At 31.1% G+C, this 23,646-nt stretch overlaps 1 protein-coding gene and 1 long non-coding RNA gene across 15 annotated transcripts in view; one reads left to right on the forward strand and one right to left on the reverse strand.

Moving 5' to 3' along the window:
* LOC127279157 (broad-complex core protein) overlaps window positions 1-23,646 on the forward strand; it is a 57,637-nt gene that overhangs the window by 8,174 nt on the left and 25,817 nt on the right. For 3 of the 14 annotated variants that reach the window (XM_051301351.1, XM_051301348.1, XM_051301352.1), the window contains exons 2-5: window positions 8,933-9,134; window positions 10,007-10,198; window positions 11,395-11,980; window positions 13,028-13,075. In XM_051301351.1, the coding sequence (XP_051157308.1) occupies window positions 8,949-9,134; window positions 10,007-10,198; window positions 11,395-11,980; window positions 13,028-13,075 (1,012 nt within the window). In that variant the 5' untranslated portion in view covers window positions 8,933-8,948. Of the gene's footprint in view, window positions 1-3,688; window positions 4,005-4,860; window positions 5,221-5,241; window positions 6,709-8,932; window positions 9,135-10,006; window positions 10,199-11,394; window positions 11,981-13,012; window positions 13,076-20,661; window positions 22,687-23,646 lie in introns of those variants that run through there. The other 11 variants (XM_051301346.1, XM_051301349.1, XM_051301347.1 and 8 more) reach the window with 9 other exon arrangements.
* On the reverse strand, window positions 190-2,483 carry LOC127279163 (uncharacterized). Its single transcript, XR_007842600.1, has 3 exons — window positions 2,220-2,483; window positions 1,633-1,690; window positions 190-734 (listed from the first exon to the last, which is right to left on the reverse strand). It is a non-coding gene; the product is annotated as an uncharacterized LOC127279163 (long non-coding RNA).

Below are 23,646 nucleotides of genomic sequence, written 5' to 3' on the forward strand. Positions count from 1 at the left end.
TCTTCCTTCTCTCTCTCTCCTCCTTTTAATGCAAACGCGAAAATGATAAACACGTGCGTGTCGCCGAATGACGAGGGAAATAGGGGTCGTTTCGTGGTCTCGAGTTGCAGAAGGGGTGGAAGCGATAAAGGACGGAAGAATATAACAAGGATAGGCAAACTGCGTTAGTAGTGGGGAAAATGAAAAAGAGTGGATATATAAAATTTCAACAAAAAAAAGAGGAAAATACTTTAACAATATTTAAAATATTAAAAAAATTTGTTTAAATAAATGTTTTCGAAAAAGTTAAAAAAAAAATATTGAATAAGAAATGAAAATAAATTATTTAATAAAAAAGGAAATAAAATACAAAAAATTAAGAGGAAGCAAAAAAAAGAGGCAAATAGAAATAATATAAAAAAAAGAGCTGTATTGTATTTAATGTTAAGGTTATAGTTTAGGGGCTAAACAAAGTATGAGGGGAGGTAGGTTCAAGAGGTTGGTATGCCAGCCCCAGTATTCAACATGGCTTAGCCTTGAACTCAGGGAGCAATGCCCGCCAAAACGTGAGGCTCTACTAATTTCTTTTTTCGACCTTGCTTTTTCCCTTATCACTCCCTTTGTACCCGGAAAACGTCCATTTCATCCCCAAATGGCTTTTTCTTGGTGTCATCGAACCTTTTTCACCCTCTCTCTCTCTCTCTTTCTCTGCTGACCGACCCCTATTTTTCTCATATTCACCTGATGTTCGTTCTCTATCGCAGAAACAAATTCATAAGGAAGTCATTAACCGTTAACTATAAATAGATATATAAAAAAAACATATATGTAAAAGATTACAGAGAAAATTAAAATAGTACAAGGTCAAAAGTAATATATTAATTATGAATATAAATAATTTTTTTTTTTTAAATTGCATGTTCAGCCAAGAGTGTATATAAAAAGAATTTTGCACTGAAAATTCATTTTTGCTTAAACAGGTGTTTCTTATTAAAAGAAATTCAATTGCACAAAGTACACACGCACATTTGTCAGATAAACAAGAAATTCGACCATTTATTAGTTAGTGAGAGTTTATTGTGCTTTTTTGTGTGAAATAGGTTAGTGTGAATAAGATATCGTGGGTTTGTTTTAGATAAGTCGAAAAACGTAGCCTTGCACAAGATTAAAATGCTAATGGCCCGAGTGTTTCTAAACAGTATTCTTTTATTATTTAACATTCAAAAGTAATGCGATACAAAAAAGGAGTAATAAAAAAAATTTGCGAATTCTTTTTTTTTTATAAATAAATAAAATAAAAAAAGAAATTTTCATTTTCTACAAAATGTAGAATTAATCTTTCGTTTAGTTTTATACGATTTATAAGATAAAGAGAAGAGAAAATATTAAAATTTTTTAAAGAAATTGAGTTAAATTGAAAAGAATTAAACGGCTCTTGCAAGTAGAATTAGTAAAGGAAATGTAAAATGTGTAAATGTTGGAACATTCAATAACGAGACTCTGAGTGCAAAGTTGTTTCCTTCTTTTTCTTAACTACTTCTACATAGTAAGTTTTTTTCTTCATGCATAAGAAAGTAGTGTGTGTGCGTGTTTATGTGAATTGTATGCGCAGTACATACTGCTTTTATACTTGCTCAAGGGCGCCTGACTCACCGGACGTCACGCAGTATAGAAAACATCCTAATTTCATCGTTCAAACAGAGATCGTTCACTTTAAAACAAAATAGATTTCAATTTTTTTTTAATAAACTTTAAAACTTTTCGAAACGATTTTTGGTTAAAATTTAATATTATATTAAAAATTCATATCATTTTGATAATTGCAATTAATTTAAAAGAAAGCAAAATTTTTTTTTTAATCACTTTAAAAAATGTTTACCATCTTTTAAATACTTGAATGTTTTTCACACAATAAAAAATATTTCAAAAATGCTATAAAAAGATATATATGTACAATAATTGTTTTATTTTCATTGCATTTTTATTTTCTTGCACCTGAATATCGAGTATAAAATTGTTTTGTACAAAAATCATAACATTTTTTTTTTAATTTGATAATTCGTTTCAAAAAAAATCCCTTTTTTTATTCCTTTCGTAAATATCAATTTTGATAACTTTTAAATAAAAAAGTATTGTAAAAATACAAATTAAATAAAATTAATGAACTATAAAAATGTGCAAAATTGAATTTAAGAAAAAAATGAGAATAACAATATCCAGTGGGTACTTTAGAACCTTACCCTCGCCACCTAAGAATCCAATCAATAAATATTACAATGGAATCCCTAGAGCAGTATAGGGGAGGATACTCCGGACTTCTCCGAAGAACGAAAAAAGAAAAAAAAAAAAAAAGATCGAGATTTCTCCTCTCGTCGTCCTGGGTTCTCATCCTGTCGGTCGGTCGGCTAGACGCGCGGCAACGTCCCTTTGGCTCCGCTTCGCTCGTTTATATTTTACTTTTCTAGTATAGCGAATTAAAACCGCGTTCATGCGCAGCCCGCGGAAGGGCGTAATGATTTTTTGAGGGGCGAATCGAGTGGGGTCGCATGTTGGGAGAAGGGGGGTACACGAGCTTTGCCAGGAGAATGGGGTGGCAGGAGTCTCGAGAAGAGAAAGACGCGAAAAGAGAAAGAGAGAAAGGAAAAAAAAACGAAGAGGGAAGGGGATTCATTACCTTCATCTTAATGTTCAAAAAATCTCGTTTTTCACTCGCACTTTTCCATATAGGGTAATTTTATATAGCCAAGTCATCAATTACCTCCTTTACGAAGATATATGATGGTCCATGAAAATTTATATACAGATGACATCTAATCTATATAGCAATTATTATTTTATGTTGTGTAAAAATTACTCCATATGAATTAATTATCGAATGTTTTAGAAAATTAGATGAAAACTATTTTTTATATATAATAAAATTTTTTCATTTGATCAGGAGTGATGATTGACGTAGCCAATTTGCTAAAATTAGCTGGACTAATTATTGCTAACCTGACTAATTATAATCCTCTTTTTTACAATATGGTAGTCCATTACATTTCTGTTCAGTAGTTACTTATTAAAAATTTAATAAGTACCTATCGTTTTACTAAATAAATTATACAAAATTTTTTCAAAATCAAGAATAATGATTAAAATTAAAATCCAAGACAATATTTTGTCAACGGGCCTTGATTAGGAGTATAGTGAGACACATTGCCAAACCGTTGATTATATTCGAGATGCGAAATGAAATTTGAGAAAAAGTTTTTTCGCAGTCCTTTGAAGCTCGCTTCCTGCTCCGTTTTCGCAGGATTCTCGCAAAAGCCCACAGCCTAAGTCCATGTTCACATCGATCGTTTTTCGCGCGTATATACGAGCGTCGGTATAACACAGAAGAGCGGGGGATATTCGCGAACGGCGTCGTCGCAGGGAGGAGAGGCTTTTAAATTCCAGCTCTATTTTTAATTGGAAGCCGTTAGCTTTGCGCATTTTCATCTCGCTAGAAGGAAGGGAGGTCTCGTTGGGGATGTCGAAAAAAAAAGGAGGGGGGTAAGAGAGATCCACTCTAGAGAAAGTGGGGTGGAAGGGGGGGAGAATAGACCGCAAGCACTATCCCCACCCTTGTTGGGTTACAATTTCTACGGGCTCTCTCTCTCTCTCTCTCTCTTTCTCTCCTCTCTTCTTTTCTCTGCGTACGCACTATTTTTTAGTCTGCGCTTATTACGACAGATGTCTCATGCGCCGATAAAGAATAACGGTGGTACTCACCAGGCCTTCCCTCTTGCCCTCTCGCACCATCCGACGCGAGTAGTCCTCCTAACTCGGCCCAACGTTGCAGCTCGTACCGCTCTATTTTTTTTCTCGTTCGCCGCCGGCCACGTTCGGTGACATCGCGTACATACAACTCTTTTTTTTTTTTCTTTCTTTCTTCCCGCAAGTTTTGCCCCTCTTCTTCTCTTTCACGCGAGAGTTCCGACACTATAGTGTATTTCAAATGCCAGGAGAATGTTAAGCTCGCTGATATTAACTTCAATTTGGCTGTAAGTTTGCACATGGAAATGTTTTTTTCAAAAAATTTTTTTTTTATTATTATTATTTTTCAAATTCTAGGGTAGAATCTTCTAGCGAGATATTTATGACCTTGAAATGATATTTTACAGGGTGAGTTACCCCTTTACAATTGAAATCTAAATTTGCAAAAATATAGCTAATTTTTTGCATACAAATTAAATTTTTCTTCCGATATTTTTCCTTCGGAGAAAGATTTTCTTTGATATTTTTTTATATTTATCTTTTTAAGTTTCTTCTTCTTCTTCTTCTTCTTCTTTTCATACACATCTCTCCCTCTTTTTTCGCAACTCTCTTTCTCTTTTTTTCGCACATATTTCCCCTTCTCTATTCATGTCTCTCTTTCTAGTTTCCAGCTTCTTTTTTTTTCTTTCATTCTCTCCTACTCTCCCGCAGTTATTCTCCTCCGACATTTATACTCAATACAAGCATATTCACTCTCTTTAGCGGCGAGACAAGCTTTAAATGTGCGGCCGGGGTCTGCCGGATTTCTTCCCAGCGTTTTGTCGCACAGAATCTTTTCATTTGGAGTGAGCCAGTTGTCCTCCTGTTTTATCGGCAGAAAGTCGCGTGGAGAAATTCGCGCTAAATTACTGGCGCAGAATCCTCACTGAACAGTGTTGCCATTTTCTCATATATATATATATGTTGTATACATTTTAAATCTCTTTAACTTCATTTAAAATTCATCAACTTTTATTCATTTTTAAATACGGTAATTAGATGCAATTCTTTAGGAAGCGTTGATTAAAATTCAAAACTTTAAAACTATTAAATGAAATAGGAATTTTTTGAAATAATTTTGTGGGCAACTTTAATTTTTAATGTCATACAATAAGAAAAGGGGATGATAAATTTTTGATGGCCGGTTTTTGGGTGTTGTATCTTGTTTGATAAGTTTCCCCGCTTTTCTTTCTCCCTAGCTCTCTTTCTCTCTCTCTCTTTTTTCTCCCCTCCGTGACACCCAAGAATCGACCTAACCTTTCACCAGCAACCCTCGCGCTAGTCTCGCAGAAAACGTTTTTTTGGTAACCGTAACCTTCTCTCGTGTTGTGCAGTTAAAATGTTTTTTTTCTGCATATGTCACACAATTTGTTTGAAGGAATGTGAGGAGAACTGAAAATGTGCGGTGCTTTAATGTAGGGGTGAATGTGCACGCACGTGAAAGGATTTGTCAGGTGCTGCAAGGTAAATCTGAACCAAGTAGAGTGAGATTAAACGGCAAGGCGTGCGTGAACAATACTGCCCCGGTCGTCTTACCACTTCCGACTTTATCTCCTGTCTAACGTTCTTGATCCTGAGTTCTGCGTTCATTTTAATTTATTATCATCCTTTTTTCTATTATAATTTATAATTATTTTTTTTATTAAAAATTAGCTTATTTGAAATTAAAATGAAATTAATAACTTGAATAAGTTTTCTTTTGCAATGATGAATTTAAAATTGCTTTATAAAGAATGGATACTACGCATAAAAATCTATTAATACATTAAAAAGGATTAAAAAAATGTAATTTATAGGGACCCTCTCAAATGAGCTATCAACCGAATGACGCATCGGTTACGTTATAAGGTTATTTCTTGGCAATTTTTATTCTCTCTAAAAAGATCCGATAGAGTATTTAGCTTTATATTTACATATACGAATTTTAATAGAAATATTTTGATACGATTCACGAGAATTGTATACAGGAAAAACACTTCTTGGAATTGAAAAAGAAAAAAAATTGCGACGAAAGGATTCGCTTGTTTTTGTATGGCATTATTCATATTTCAGATTATTTAATTTTATCACTATTAAAAATTTCCTTATTTACATAAAGACAAAAATTGTAAAATAATTTGCAAACGTTTTGGCGAAAAAAAAAGAATGTAACTTGCGCTCGATGAATTTTCATTTGATTGAGCGTTTCGCGCACGTCTATTCCCACCCTTTCCACTTAAACCTTGTTTTCACCTCACTTTCTCTCTCGCCTCCTGCTTTTTGGGGGGGTAGTTTTCGCCGGCATGACGACCCTCGCGTGCCACACACACTTTATATGCTCAGTTTTCACTCTATCGATAATCTCACCCGGCGTCGCGCCGATAGGATTAATCCGTTTCGTGCCGTTGACGAATCACGATCGTTCGCGACACTCTTTATACTCCTTACTACTACTACTATTAGTCTCGGAGATTTTTGGGGGTTAGTTCACGTGATGACTTGGCAGGCCAACGATCGACGCGTCGAACAAATTTCAACGAGTACTCAATTTTCATATAAGTTTCTACGCACACATGATCTCTTATTTCGTTGATTTGTGTGTGACTCGCGCGATATCATCGTCTCAGCATCACATTCGAATTTCAAATTCTCGTGCGTGCACAGTTTTTTTTTTCTGAGTTCAACATATTTCCCAGACATTATTTGTGTGCCTGTATCGCATTGCCTTAATTCAATTTAGAATATAGTTTCTTTTTTTTTTAATCAATTAATCTTTTTTTTTCTAAACGAAATTTAAAAAGGGGAAAAAAATAGTGAAAAGAAGTTTATTAATTGACTCACGCGTCTTACAAAATATGTAATCGTATCAGACGAATAATGTGCTTCTACTACCATTTGTTGTCAGCCCGGGAACTTTTAAACGTGCAGTGAAAGCGTCTTTCAATGGCACATTGGAATTGTTAATTTTGCAAGGTATCGTTTCTTATAAATAATTCAATTTTTAATTTTTTTTTTTTATTACTTATATTTGGCAATTTCTTTTAATTTTGCTAATTTACAAAAATTTCACCTAGTGTCAGTGAACTTTTTTTCAGAAATAGTTCATTCTGATAGCAGTTTTAATACAATTGTTTAATTTAGAATTAATACTTATTTAGTTTAGTTCTTTTTTTAAATTAAGATTAGAGCACCTATAATAAAAGTTATGTAGAACTCATTGGAGTAATAAATCTCACTACAGGACACTTCTTAGAAAAAGTTATACTCCTAATCTCATTAATCGTAAATTAGAGACAGTGTGTTTACATTAGCAATAGACCTTGACGGGCGACCAAGCAGTAACCACTTGTGATTATTAAAACCAACCAACGAAAGTTGAAGAAATTTAACCTTAACCTATCTCTTCGCCATGAATGAACAACTATAGTTTTGATTTAATTTAGTGCCTAATAGCAGATAAGAATAAAAAAAAATTCCACTGCCTCTTAATTTGAAAGTGAAACCTGTTTAAATTATTATTAAAGTAATTTTAATTCTTATGTAAAAAAATATATGCATTAACTACTTTTATTAATAAATTATTTATCATTTTAAATTTTTTAATTTTTCAACTTAAATAAAATATTATATATTATCAGCATTGATATCTGTGCCATAAAAGAATCAATATTTGATTCTTTATTCAAGGTCTCTATCAGGATAAATTAAATTGATGTTTTACATATTATGAATTACTTTTTAAAATAAAGACGGCAAGTTTTTGAGACTATATTTCTTCTTCAGAATTAATCCTTCTGTTTTAGTATATATATATATATATATATAGTATAAAGAAACTATAATTTCTTAGATTTATAAATTGGGAATATTTTTTTTTTTTGTAAATTGCGATACTAGTTAGTTGATAATGAGCATTAAACATTGCTGATAAGGAAAATTTATCAATGTTGAATTAGACACGAAAAGTTTTTCGTGCGAATATCAAAACGGTTAAATTTAAGAGAATCAGTCTGGTCTGTAAATTTGTTTTAAGATTTTTTTTTATCTTTTTGCCGAGATAGCACTATCAGCATACTTTAGCGCTTGCACTTTTATAAGCAACCCAAGAATTATTTAATCGTGCGTTCTGGCATGGCTCCAGTGTGACGACCTAATTTTTTTTCGCAGATTGAAAGAAAAAAAAAACGCAGCGAAGTGCAGTTTTTAGCACAAGCTTTCTATAGAATCAACGCAACACAAAATTTTCGCGAACATCCTATAAAAAGAAAAAAAAAAATTTCTTTCTCCTCTAGTTTTGGACTGCTTGAAATTTTATCTCTCGCGGCGAATTAAATTCGCGATTAAGCAAAACACGTTAATTGGCACGGCCAAAGTTCAAACATTATCTAAAAACAAAAACTTTCGCTAATGTCATTCTAATGTAAAAATTTTTTCCTCGTTTCGAGGTTCTTTGAAAAAAATATAATCGCGAAATATTTTTAGTAAAATTTAAAACATATAAATACAAAGCTTAATGAGCTTGTTAATACATATTTTTAAAAAATAAAACCATTATTTTTTTTTTTTTGCAAGTCAATAATATTTTTTAATATGGTTCAAGAAATTTTTAAATGCTTACCAAAATTTTGCTTAGGATCAATTTTATTTCTTATCTCGATCTTGATCAATAACTAACAGAAATAAAAAGTGGTCATAAAACGAAAGTCTAAAAATATCTTTACTTTAGACTACAATACTGACGCATACCCTGCAACTTTGCAAGTGATATATTTCACAATAAGCTTTATCTCAATTTATCAGAGTCTTTGCACCAGCTTATCAGGATTTGTCACATGCCTAGAAAAGTTGTTCTAAGTTCCGTTAATTTTTATATCTTTTAGTGTTTTTTTTCACAAAATTGCAAAAAAAAAAAAAAATTAATAAATTTTCGCAATCATTTAACGAGAGAGATTCTTCTAATAACACTATTTGTGATCAATATCAATTCATATAGCTTTGGTAAAATTGCTTCACTTTTAAAAAGTAAATCACAATTTTTTTATAAAAAGAATAAAATTTTCGATAATATTCTTTTTATGATTTTTCTAAAAATAGAAATAATTTTTGATTGTATAAATGAATAGGAGAAATTAATAAAACAAAAAAAAGAGTAAAATTTTTTTGATTAGAAAAAAAAATTTTGAATTTATGATTTCAGGTGAATAGACATAACGATGGTAGATACGCAACACTTTTGTCTGCGATGGAATAACTACCAGAGCAGCATTACGTCGGCATTCGAGAACCTGCGAGATGACGAGGATTTCGTGGACGTCACGTTGGCCTGCGATGGCAAAAGTCTCAAGGCACATCGCGTTGTTCTCTCAGCCTGCAGTCCTTACTTTCGAGAGCTACTTAAGGTGCATATATTTAAATTGCCTTCCTGATTTCAATCTTTGTTGCGCACATTTTTTTCTTCTTTTTTTTTTAAAAAGAGACTATAACCTTGAATTTTCTGAACCTGAATTAGTTTTTCATTAATAAATTGAAGTTTACAAATGATTGTCATTTCAAATCACTAAATTTAGAGAATTTTTTTTTCAAATTTAAAAATAAAAATCATGATTTTATTAATTTGCTCTTTCATCAATAATTTATATTTAGCATATATATATATATGAAATTGTGATATAGCTTTTATAATCGTCATAAATTATAAATGAATAAAAAAAGCAGCCTTTTTTTAGAAATAGAACATTTATATATAATAAACGTATTTAAATAATAAATAGTGATCAGTGAAAAGATTATTAATGAATAAACTTGTAGAGTGTTTGCACATTATTAAAAGCTAAAACTGACAAAACACTCTTGATTGCTGATACTAAGACGTTAAGTCTAGAACTGTCAGATGGACAAATATTTTAACTTATAGTTGTCTCAGCTGAATTTCTAGCATAAATGCAAGTGTTTAATTTGATTCATTGTATTGCAAATATATACCTCTTATTTTCTATTGCCACTTGAACATCTGTTGTAAACTTTCCAAAAATAATAAATTTGGAATTACATAATTTTCATTACTGATAAGTATTATTACAATAAAAAGAAATATTTAATAATAAAAATGTTGAAATAAATTGATGTGAGGAAATAAAAATGATCATAATGAATAATGAATGTGCTCATTCTTGTATAATAACAAAAGCAGGAAGCTTTTTTCAGACGTCGATATAGTGATTTATATTGTCCTGATTTCTGAGTCTTGAGCACTTTTATCTTTCTGTTACAGAGCACACCGTGTAAACACCCGGTGATAGTACTACAAGATGTAGCATTCAGCGATTTGCATGCCTTGGTGGAATTTATCTACCACGGGGAAGTAAATGTACATCAACGCTCTCTTAGTAGCTTTCTTAAAACGGCCGAAGTCCTCAGGGTGTCAGGACTTACGCAACAGGCCGATCAAACTGACAGGGATGAGGTAAGCAATAGCGTATGCATCATATTTATCAATTTATTATATATATATATATATATATATCCGAAACGATATAAGGTAAAATCTCCGATGGAAATATTTTTCCCTATTATAATTCAAAGAATAAGTTTTTGCTGCTAATATATGTTATTCTTCTTTTTCTTTCTCAATAATAGTTTTGCCAAAACAAGCCACTTAAATCCATGAAATCTCTGTGGTCACTAAAAATGACTAAAAGTTGTTTTAAACTCGTTTTCCTTAAATAAATACTCAGGCTTTTCAAGTTAGAAAACTTTTTGGCCGAATATCGTCTTTACACTATTATTATAAGAAAAGAATATGTCGCAAAATAAATTATTTTCCAAACTATGCAATTTTATTTATGTAAATTCCAAGTATGTTTTCTTTCACTTATTCAATATGACGTGTTGATTTACGAAATCTCAATAATCAGCAAAACATTTTTTTTTTTCAATTGACTAATAATCTAAAAATGAATTTTAAAATACATACCATAAAATTACATTACGAAAGTTGGTCATTTTTTTAAAATTAAAAAATGCAATTATCAACACTTCTTTTTAAATTCTGATAAAGTTTATAGGAAAATTGCCTTAAATAATATCAGTAGAAAACAAGGTAATTTTTTGGAATTATTTATAATGGCAATTATCAAGCTTTGAGTGTTATCAGCAGGTTTACTAAATTGTTTTTCCTTATCTCTACTTTGTTCTATCTTGATCCCCTCCGTGATTGACATAGGTCATGCAAATAAAGATAATGCACGTCGCCAATATTAGACCTTGAAAAAAAAAAAATTTTTTTTTTTTACTCTATCTCGAATAAAAATATGTTTACATTGTTAATAGTAATTTAATAGAGTTTAAAATTTAATCCTCTTTCTCTTTCAGTTCGTATATTTATTTAGATTTAAAAAAAAATCACATAAATATTTACAGTTGACCTATATTGTATTTTTAGAACACGATTCCTCTTATGTGAAATTCATGACACTAGTTGGATATTAAAATAATAGCAGGTGACATGCAAAACAGCGAATCTCATGTTGATAACCCGAGCTTTTATTTTAGAAAGTATTTGTCGGCTATTATTAAAAGATTAAAGTCGATAAATTGAACTTTTTTTTTTTGTGGAGAGGTATATGAAATTATGGTGTGTCTTTTTGTTGGCATATTCAGCTCTCGCATGTTCGTGCGCTGGCTGCCGGTGGCAATCACATACCTCCGCATGAAAAATCGTCCTACGAAGGTTTCCCTCGAGCGGGCTCGCCATCAACTCCTGTAACCCCAACACCGACAACAGTACAACAATTGCTGCGCAGGGCGCAGATACGTAGAAACGAAAGGCATACCCCAGATCCACACGAAGACAGTGTAAAGAGACCCAGGATATTATCGCCACCACTTAATAATAATGATGCGACGCCCACGGATTTTTCAATGGTGAAAAATCATTTATCGAATAAAATAGAAGGAAATGGAATTCATGAGGAAAATAGTCCTGTTGAAGATTCGATAAAATGTGAGCCCCTTGAATTGACTGGTGGCAACGGTGGGAATGGTCCCAATAATGAAGATTCATCGGATTCTGGAGCGGCAGCGTCGGATCGACCCCCTGCATCGGCGAGTAGCAATGAACATGAACCTGAACCTGAACATCCTCCAACGCCAAATTTTATGCCCGAGAGTAAATTATTTACCTCGACGCCAGGAAGCTTCAATTTCAGTATGGCTGCACTCACCACTGACCATTCACCATTGTCAGGTGAGTTCCAACTGGGAATTTTTTACGCAATTTGCGGCCTGTACGCATAGAACAATTTTTCAGTTTCATTTTCATGTTATTGTTGCAATTTTTACTAGAAAAGAATGTAATCATTTTTCTTTTTGCTTTATATGTCATTGTTTCGTTTTTGTGTTTTCTGCTTAAATTTTCTTACTCTCTAAATCTGAATTAGTAAAAAAAATTTACTAATTAATGACTCACTTTTTGCTTCTCAATTAGTAAAAAGTGAGTCAATAATTTCAATTAGTAAACATTTTTACTAATTCAGATTTAGAGAGTATATTTTTTTAATTGTTGATTTAAAAAATATTTTTTTTTTAAATCTTCTTTTAATAAGCAATGCATTAATAAAAATCAGTAGTCATTAATATAATTTCACAGTATTTAGACCTGTGCCTGCAAATAATTTTCGAGTTGTAATTATGGAAATTTTTTATTTATTTTTATGAAAAAAATAATTACGTAATTAAAAATAATTATTTTTTATTAAAGTTATTTATATTTTTTTATTGAAAATAAATGTAAAAAGAATGAAAATTAAATTGGTCGCGTAAGATATATTATGTAAGATTTTCGTGAATAGATTTCTTAAAACTTCTATGATCTCATGATCTAACTCTCGACTTTTAAAAAATTACTAGATCATCTCATCGATTTTTTAAAATTCGTAACAGGCGCATTAAAATAGAAAGTTAAATTTAACAGCAAAATATTTCAATTTTAAGCACATTTTTCGCAGATTTAAAGTCAATATTTTTGAAAATTCGTATAATTACGACACTAAAATATTATTGGTAATATTATAATTAAAAAGTAAATGAGTAATTACATTCTTTTTAGTTAAATTTTCGCTTTTTATCACTTATGATTTCATATATATATATATATATATGTATGTGTGTATGCTTGTTGCTAAAATTTTTTTTCAGCATGCACTATTATAGAATTGCGAAATTGCGTACAGGCCTTTTGATCTCTCTAAAATGAGAGCTAAATTTCTATTCGTAACAGTAGTAAAATTTCCAGGTTTGGGTCACGGGTTACAAACTCCAGACTTGGCAGGCACTTCGCAAGGTAAGAAAATCTTCCTTTCTAATCTTTTGATTATATTCCCTAAAATCACAAGAATTTCAGAATCATTGACCCCATTTTCATAATTACGATAATATATTTAAGTGACGGAATATTTGATTCCCCATTCTTGTTGATTTCAGTGGCTACAATATCTGCTACTTTATTTTATAATTATGTTCAATTCGTGTCCAAAACATTGTAGAAAAATATTTATTTTATCTTCAATGTTGCGGTTCGATGAAAAAAAAAAACATCACTATGACTTGTGCAGTTATATCAAACTAACAATATCACAAATTTATCAAAATTCCAAAATTTATATTGGTTGCGGTGAAAAATCATTACTCTTTCTTTCTGCTTGGAAGATTAAATTTCTTCTAATTGGCATGCATTATATCAAAATCATCAAAAATCATCATTCTGTATACTTTAAGATACTTTATATATTTCGAATCGCTCGCATTTCATTAAATCATTCGTGAGAATCTAAGGCTCGGGGCAAAGGGATTTTTTCCAAATTTTTTATTACTCATTTCTTAAATAAAAAAAAAAAAAAAAAAAATTTAACAACTTTTTTATATTTGTGTTGAAAATTGGAAAAATATTAATACAATCATTATAAATATAAAAAGAAATTATATGAAAAGAAATATTAATTCTATTTGAGAAATTGATTTTAAAAAAAAAACCCTGCCCATGAGCTTATAGATCTTCTCTAATTGGCGAAGAACAAGAAAGAGAGAAACGTCAGTTTGAAATCACTGTACAAACTAAGTCCACTGCAGATAATACAACACAATAAAATAAGTAAATTGATATATATAATATATGATGGTCACAAAAAATGGGCATATAAGAATCTGTAGTGATTAGCGTAATCTAAATGGCCTTAATTATTATTATTTAATATATTTTTATATATATTTGAAAAATTTTATTACATATTAATATATTCTATTGAGACTCTCGTGAATAACTAAACTTATTTAGAAATTTCAACATTGATCACTAAATTTTCTTATAAGAATATATTTTATAAATTATACCTATAATGCCGTGCTCGTGCTGTCCAATTTGTCGCATAATTTTTGTCAAATTCATTTTGTCGTCGGCATTTCCTATTGCAAAAAAAATAGCCCACCTTTATTTATTACACGAATCACTGGAATTATACTTTATTTGACTTTTAAAAGTCCAGGAATTATATCTAGGAAAATAAAATAGAATTATTTTATAAGCTTATGATATGGTGAAATATATATATATTTTTTTTTCAAATATAAAAAAAGGATGTGATAGTGTCTCTAGTTATCACCTTTATTGGTTTATTGTTATTTGACCCGTATAGCAATAATAATGCATTATCGCGGATTAAAAAAAAAGACACCATTCCCGGCAACCGGAACATGATCTTTTCTTCAAATCCACGCGTAGAGTGTCAATTTCACACTTTGCGATAAGACACAGACAATTTCCGTTTTTACTTTTATTATTTAAACACATAATAATCTTTGGTTATTTTACTGTAAAATTTAAACACTTAATTACCTTTTTAAAAAAATTTAAGAATTATGTACATATTTTCATGACTCAAATATTTTTTTTTAACTTTCGTTTATTCTGTCATCTAGTTATCAGGTTTGTAAAAAGTCCAAGGATATTTATTAAACTGGATTTTTTTCCTGTCTAATTCTTAAAATAAACTTGTCACCGAGTCTTGTGATCTCATAAAATTTTGCTCAAATAAGGTCACAAAACCAATTTTTGAATTTTTTTTTATATTAATTTCAAAATATTAATGCTCCAATTTATTAAAAAAAAAAACTAATTATTTATCAGTCGATTTATTCTTGACTAAAGTGAAATATTCTTAATAACAAATTAGAGTAGATTTTTTATTCTGTTGAAACAAAAAGTGCTTTTAAAGACTCGGGGTATCTAATGGATAACCTTTTGTTTGTGGCTTTATTGGATTATTAAAAAAAAAAAGAAAAGTAAACTCAAGATTTCACACATATCATATCTTTTCTATTCAAAAATAGAATTTATCAATAGAATCTGTATAAGTATTTTTGAAAAAAGACTCTATTCAAACTAATATCTAAAGAATAAAAAGTTTCCTCAATCGATGTTTGATAAAAAAAAAAAAAAAAAGGAAAAAAGTTACGAGATACAGTTGGTGCTAAACTTTTATTTGATTAGAATCAACCTAAAGTGCTTGATTAAACCGGAAAAAAAACTTTCCAAGTTGACACAATTCATTCTTTTACGAGCAATAATTCGCGTTAAATTTTAATTAAACTTTAACTAAGATTATCTTTAAATACATACATAATGAAATATGAATAGTATAGTGTGTGTGCTTCATTGTATTATTCAATATATCGACTCATTAAACAAATGGAATCATTTGTCTAAAACCATATATTGAATAATATATCACATTTAAAAATGCCTTCATCTTGATAAAAACGTCTAGAAGAAACAAATTCTTTGTCTGCAAATCGAGACGTTGTGTAAATTCAGGTGCGAGCTTTCGATTAATATTTGAACGCCTGGTTTATGCTAGGTTAGTACGGAAAAAGTTATCGGAGGGGCCATTTGATAAGGCAACAGATGTTATCCGTGAATTTCTTCAAGGTCCTTCTATCTACTCAATTCAGACGTGGCCAGCTAAACATTGGCCTAACTAAAAATACAATGACCTTGGTACGCCACTCACGTTCCTGCATCGTACTGTGAATTATTAGGCACATTAAAATCGAGTGTCGCCCGTTCGAAACTTGCTCGCATATCATTCACTTATTGCCCTTTGACCTCAACCGAGATCGAAATTGCAAAAACGTAATTTTTTTTTAAACTCGTCCCCTAATATATCTATTTAATACTTGAAAATTAAATAAAAACCACTCCAATTACATTGTATAAATAATTTTTATAATTTTTAATTTTATTTACATATATACAGATATAGTATAAATACTTTACACGCACGTCAGAAATAAAATCATTTTTTGCGCGCTTTCCATATTCATTTTTTTTTTTTATTAGCCTCCAGTCTTTTTATTCATGTAAAAATGAAAAAGAATTTTTCTATTTTCTAAAAATAAAGTTGCGCCCACTTTCACCCAATCTAGTTTCGCTACTGATTCCGTTTCGCAAAAACAGTTTTTTGCTATCGCCGAAACTGATAATACTTGGACACATACTCATATTAAAAAAAAAAGTCGCGCATTATTTGCTTTTTTAAATTTGTCACTCAGAATTAAAAATTATCGATCAAAACTATGGCTTAAGTCTAAAAGATAGGAAATCGATTGGATCAATCGCACGTAAAAGCGAATATTTTTAATTTCTTTTCTTTTCAATAAATTTGCAATATATTTTAATTTTTAATAATTTTTTATAATTTGTCCCTCACAACACAAGGATATTCAGGATATCCATGGGACGTCCTGGGGATATCCATTTGCTTTTGGCGATTCGGATATCCCTAAGATATCCTCTGGATATCCATGGACATCTCTAAGATATCCCAGGGATATCCAAACCGCCGAAAACAAATCGATATCCCCAGGACGTCCCAAGGATATCCTGAATATCCTTTTGTTGTGAGGGGTCATTCGAATATATATATATCGTGTTTCTAAAATTTTTAAACACAGAAATATAATTTATCTATCATAAATAAACATGAAATCTTGTCTTTTAATACTGACTTTTTCAAGTCTCTGTCAGTATTCTACTCTTACTTTTTTTATCAACATTACTGCATAATATCATTACGCAAAAACAATAATGACTGATATGCACAAAATAAAGAGGGAGATTTAAAAAAAGAAGGATGAGAAGTTATAAGAGTTTATGGAATCATTTCTCATTTTCAAATCATTTTTTTATATATATATATAGTATAATTACATTCTAGGAATCTTTAACTTTTTTTCTTCACGTGCTGCCCCAGAAAGTACTGATAGTCTTAATTAATGTTCATATGCAATCTTTTATTAAATTTATTTTTTGTTTTTCTTTAGTGATGAGATTGAAACAATGTTTCATTTCCGTATTATTAATGATCATTTTACTTCCATTCCATTGTTTTTAATTCTTTGAAATTTTTTAATTCATAATTTTTGTTATAAAATTTTGTAATCAAGAAAAAAAATGCAAAAAAAAAAGTTCAATCTTATTATGTTTCTAAAAGACATTTTTTATCAAAGATATTTTTACTTATTATGAATTACTTTTTAAGCGTCCGAAATTGCGAGTTTTTTTTTTTATCTGAATTGAAGAGAGGTAGATAATTATGCTAATTAGCACTTGTGCAATAAACTGACGTTTTAAATATCATTGTGAAACATTGTTTCTTTTCTTTCATTCCTCATAGCTTCTAAACAATAAAATATTCAGGAAAATTTTCAAATGAATGACAAGAAAAATGTTTTAGTGTAGAACTAGAAAAAAAAATTAGCAAAAAAAAAGTCTTTGTTTCCAGTGTATTCTTAGCTTCTATTTTGTATTTGATGAAAAAGGAAGTGGGGGTGGAATTGTTGTCAGAAAAAGAGCTGCGCTAGACGCACTAATCTTTTTTCTTCTTTCTCGTCTTGTGCCTCTCTTTTTTTTTCTCTTCTGTTTCTTTTCTTTTCACAAAACGCCACTCGCAGAGAGTATAACCTGTTGTAAAATTCAACCGCGTAAAAATAGCGGTACAAAACTGAGCGAACTACTTTCTGCGCTATATCAGAGGCCACATTGCAGCCTCCTGATGCAATGGTTTTGGGCCAAATATTTATTCCACGATGCATCCTCCAAACTCTGGACACACTACCACAAGTTGTGAACTTTCATATATACAGATGTTTTTTATACAATGTCCAAATTCCTGCCGTGAAAACAGAAAAATTTTTTTCTCTCAAATGGAATTTATTTCATATAGCGAAAATATTGTTGTTTCATTCATAAACATTTCACTTCATAGCTTTTGATATATAACTCGATTTTATTTGCTTTTTAAATTTCTTTCATTAAATAAAATATAATATTCCGATTTTTATTAATCATGAACATATATGCGTCACTGAGTTTAAGAGACAAACAAATTCTACCAAATTAGTTCCTTTCTTTAAGGCCCAAGACTGATTTCTCTTTTTTTTCCCCCTTTCTCTTTGTCTCTAATTAACTTGATTGAAAGTTTCCATTACAGGGGAAGAGAAACATTACTTGATTATGCATTCTCCCAAAGAAAGTTATTTGCGTCGATTTAAGACGGTTTTTCCTCCATCCCTTAACCAATCAAGTTTCTTTTTCTATATATTCTTAGATAAAATAATCAAGAATAATTCCCAAGTGAAATTATATTGATATAGTCATATATAGTGTTGTTCTTATAAATACACACGAAAGATATCATAGAAATATCTGATTTGATTTATCGCTCTTTGAAAAATTACAAAATTAAAATTATTAAAAAAAAAAATTCTTTGTAGAATATTGCACATTGCCCAGTGCATATTCGATTTTTATCTAGGTTTTTACACCGATAAACTTTTATCAGATGCACTTCAAACAAAGAACTCTGTTTTTAAATTTGATAACAAACATAACAGTGTAGTTTTCAATTTTTATATGAAATTTTTACCAAAACATATGAAACTTTAGTTTAATTTTGGGGAAAAAAAAGAATAAGGATTTCTTTTAATTTATCGTAAATAGTTATTATAAAAAAGAAATTATTTTTGACTATTATTTTATTTCAAGTTTAATGGAAATTAGAATTTATTTTTGACCAACAGTTTTTTTATTATAAAATGGAATCTGTTTCCTAATATGAGTTTTTATCAAGTTGTGTGAGTCCAGGTCTAGTTATTTGTTTTCGTATATAAATATGTGCTATCGATGAACTTGAAGTCACCTCGAAAACTGCGCATTAGTCTGATGTCTCTCGCAAATAAAGAAATTGAATGATTTAATATTTCACGCTGCCTAGACTACATAATATAAATCTCAAAGGAGGTAGTGTGTTAATAATTTTCAGGCTTCGTATGAATCATATCGCAATTAAATTCAGAACCTCAGACAAAATGAATTCATCATTTTGCCACCAGCTGGCAGCAATTCACAGCGCAACATTCAAATCTGCTTTACCAATTTCATTTCTAAACCATCGATTGCGTGTTTCTAAGCTATCATCTATTGTTGATAAAAGAGAAATTCAATTTGTTAAGTTTAAAATTTTTATTTAAAAATTTCAACTTTGAAAATATAAAAATTAGTAAAAGGAAAAAATGTTTTTTGAAAAGAATAGAAAGTTTTAATATTTCCTCGAGGCAGTTGGAATTGCGAAGAATGAGCTTCGCCTCGAGGAGCATCATCTAATCTTCATCTAAGAAGAGGGGGCTTTATTAAGCATCCCTAAGAAAATCTTGGATCTGGAGAAGTTGTAAAATAGGAGCGGTTTGGGGGGGGGAATGAAGAAGTTGAAACTTTCTCCCGAGTTCTATTACCAATAGGAAAGTTTGGTAAGACTTCTATAAGGTAACCAATCCCGGAAGCCACTCATATTTTTCTCCCTGTTCGCGAGTTGGCCTATCGATCGCCAGGAGGTTCCAAGCTCGCAGAGTCAACATCAGTCATAATACAGCCCTACGGGCGAGCGGGGTTATTAAGAATAATACGCATCCTAGGTATCCTCCCCTCTTGTAGCACACCATCGAGGGTTTTAGAGCGGGGTGCGTTGCCAGGGTAACCGACCGGGTAAAATCCCTCAAAGAACCATCGTTCCTAAAGCTTCAAGCCTCTCTCTCTCTTTCTATATTGACATCCATCCTTATGAGTGTTATAGGCCTTTTACGTATATCCACATATCGTCATCGCTTCTTCTTCTCCTTCTTCTTCACCCTCTCTCGGACCTTCCCACACAATCATTATCCCCTGAGGACTCTCTGTGGTCAGGGATTATTTTCACATTCAGGGGCACATACCGTGGTCAGTTACAGTTCTAACTGCTTCTGATTTGTTTTAATCATTCCAATGGTCTTTGGTCTTCAAGGTCGGGGTCATTTCCATTCGGGACTTCAAATTTCTTCACATTTATTTGGGTCAAAATTTTCTTCATAGACCAATTATTTTTGATAATTAAAATCCATAGAAAATTACAACACATTAATTTGAGAAAGATTTATTGAAAATATTTATTAACATAATATAAAATTGTTAATATTAAAATAGAAATATCCCGTTTCGCATGATTAAAATTCAGAAATCTCGGAACAGGGTTCAAAATTCAAATCGAAAGAAACCGGTAAAAAATAAGGGGATGCTAGTAGAAGGGGGCGAAAAGAAAGTTTAGAATTCCCAAAAGTAGATGCTCTCCTCGGGTGAGAAATTCAAAAGGGGGAAAGATAAATAATATTAAAATTAGGGACATGATTTGCTATCTTGTGATCGAGAAGAGTGAAAGAATGAATGTGTGTGCGTGAAGCATGTTTCTAGGCTTACTAACTGCGGAAATAATCGCATTTGTATTGCGCGCCAGCATATAATTGCGAGAGCACGGTTGGACTCAGCCCCCTCCTCTTTGGTTGCAGACCAGGAGGTCGCCGAGGAGGACGGGGGTTGGCAGTCCGCCACAACTACAATCACCACCTGTGAGAACCAGCAAGAAGGTCAACAGCAAACGATGATGAGCCCAAACCAAAGTACAACCACATCTTGTCAACCAAATAGCGAATTCGAGGGTCAAAATCATCATCATCATCATCATCATCAGGATCTGCCGATAATTGATCTCTTAGACGACATTAATGAACGAATGCAAATTGTCCTCAAATCAGAGCCACTCTCGCCTAAAATCGAATGCGTTGAAGATTTGGAATCCTGTTTATTGGAGAGTAGTTTGGACCAAGCGGGAGAGTTGGAGAATTTAAACGAGAGATTACAACGAAATCAAGATTCAACACAATTTTCTGATGTGAGATTTCAAAGGGACAATTCACAATTGAATGAGGTGCAACGACAACATGATTCGAAAATTTCAACGAGACCTGCCAGTGGAGAGACATATTGCAATTATTGTAGAAAACATTTTTCCAGAGCCTGGTCATTACAGAGACATCTGGCTGATACGCACTTTTACGTGCCACAAGCATTGTCCTGTGATCAATGTGGCCGAAGCTACAAATCCAGAAACAGTTTGGTCAGCCACAAAAGTCAGTATCACGCCAAGAAGGAGAGAAAAGATCAGGAAGGCCAAATGGAAATCTATTAATGTGCCATATATAGACCAACTGCTGTGAATCTTGTCAATTCACTGTTTTTTTATTTAAAAATGAGATAAAAATTCATTTTTAATGATCAGTAGAATTTTTACATTTTTGAGCATCCAACGCAAATTAATTATTCTTTTCAACTCATTTTTTTTTTATGAAAGCCAGTGAATCGACAAATACAAACCCAATTATTAATTGTATTAATGAGAATATTTATTGTGCATGGGAAACAAATGATAAAAACTATATGACACACAGATGTTTAAAAAAAATCCTTTTGATTTTGCGAATTATTAATTGACCATGGGGCTTTTTGACAATGGTGAGATAATTAAAATTTTAGTGATTGTTTTCAAAAAGTAAATGAAATAATATCCGCGACTGAGACTGAAAAAGGTGGAATGGGTGAAATGAAATAGTAGTTGTATCATACAAAATCTTTTGACAATTGCTATCAATCAGTGGGATTAAATATCAGCTACATTGTGCGAATGAGATGTAACTCACATAACAAATGGGTATTCATTGTTTGAATGGTCATTGGATTAACGAAAAAGCAAAATCGAGTATCGTTTTCCGTACTCATTTAGAATTGGATTCCGAGCCGTTAAGCACGTGGAGTACAAAGGGGGCGCAAAGTTTTAAATATTGGGAGCGGAGGCAGAGATGCATTGAATCGAAAATTATTTACAACCACTCGAACATTTAATTTCACCCTTTCGCCATTCCAGGATCAGTACCGAAATATAATGCCGCAGTAAAGTTCGTTTGCGCGTATCAAAATACACTTTTTTTTTCCTTTTTTTTTAAATTTTATATCTCTTTTTTATTGGCTTTCCTTTTTTCGTTAGTTTGTCTTTTAAATTTTGATGAAAGTATTTTGCTTTATTTTATTTAACTGTAAAAGCACAAAGAGAAAGTTTGCAGCAGGTGATCCGTTCGATCAGTCATTCTCTCTCTTTCACTCACTCTTTTATCCTCTTCTCTCTCATGCACAATTTATGATTCTATACCTGACTGTGTTTTTTTACGCTTCACCAAAAAAAGTGAGATTAATTATGTAACAGACCTGCTTCACTAACTGGCAGTTAGTGAAAATAATTTATGAAAATACTTACATTTTAAGATAGAAGATTAATTATAACTAAGGGCCTCAGTTCTCATCTTAATATTGTTTAATTTCTTCACTTTCACTATGAGACAAATGTTTATTAATTTCCTGAAATAACCAATATTCTTTTGTAAAATGTTATTGAAGTTGAAAGAAAAAAAAATGATATGCAAATAAAGTTAGTTTCATTTGTTTAAAAATTTAATTTTTTTTTTAAATAATAATTATTAGTTTTTCTTTTGATATTTTTTTCTACAAATATTTATGTCATTGTTATGAGACGAAAAAGATTGAAAAAGTTTTTTTGTTTTAAATTATATCACTACTTATATTAATTACTCTTTTGAAAATAAAATTGTAGACTGCTATTGTATTAGCGTAAAGTAAGAAATAAACAATCTGTATAGTTGGAAATGCATTTTTTAATTTTGCTACTCGGTGGGTTTAGTTGAAAAAAAAATTCTTCTTTTGTCATTTTGAAGTAATCTCTGCTGATCGCAGAACCTCCGCCTTGTTCATCGCTACCATTGAAACACATCACACCTGTAAATATTTATATATATAAAAATCTACATAAACGTATAAAATCTGCACTATTACCTCCTGCTGTAAATAATATGCATCAACATGGATCCATATATGGTGCCTTTGACCTGAACACTAACGTCATCGCTCTGAAACGATTGCTGGAATCTTGGATTGCTTGTGCTCTACTATATAAATGTATGAACTAAATTCGTAAATTAATATATTACGTTGTAAAGATGTTTTGCTTTCCATCTCTTAGAAATTGTTTTCAGGACTTTTTCCCTCTTTGTCACGTCTCCCAAAAATTCTCTTTTTAAAAATATTTAAAAACTTTTCCTTACTTTTTGTTTAATGAAAGAAATTACGAGATTGACAAAGAGAGTGACGTTCCTTACTATAAATTTCCCAAGAATGTAAAAGCATGGCATCTGCGAGCGTGAATAAAAAAATGCGAGTTTTAACCAAGAAAGTAAATTTTTAAAAAAAAGCACAATTTTCGGGCACGGCTTGTCTCGGGTGATGGTGGCAAAAATGACTAAGGCACACGGTTTAAAGGTGGCGTTATAAAAACTTGAGATGAAAAAATAATAAGATGAAGTAATAAGCAGAGATATTGTGAAAAAGTAAAAAATAAAAAAAAAAATAAAATGAGATAAGATAAGAAA

This window comes from Leptopilina boulardi, unplaced genomic scaffold, assembly GCF_019393585.1.
Source record: "Leptopilina boulardi isolate dan_hultmark-lab unplaced genomic scaffold, ZJU_Lbou_2.1 LbouV2_214, whole genome shotgun sequence".
Classification (NCBI taxonomy): Eukaryota; Metazoa; Arthropoda; class Insecta; order Hymenoptera; family Figitidae; genus Leptopilina; species Leptopilina boulardi.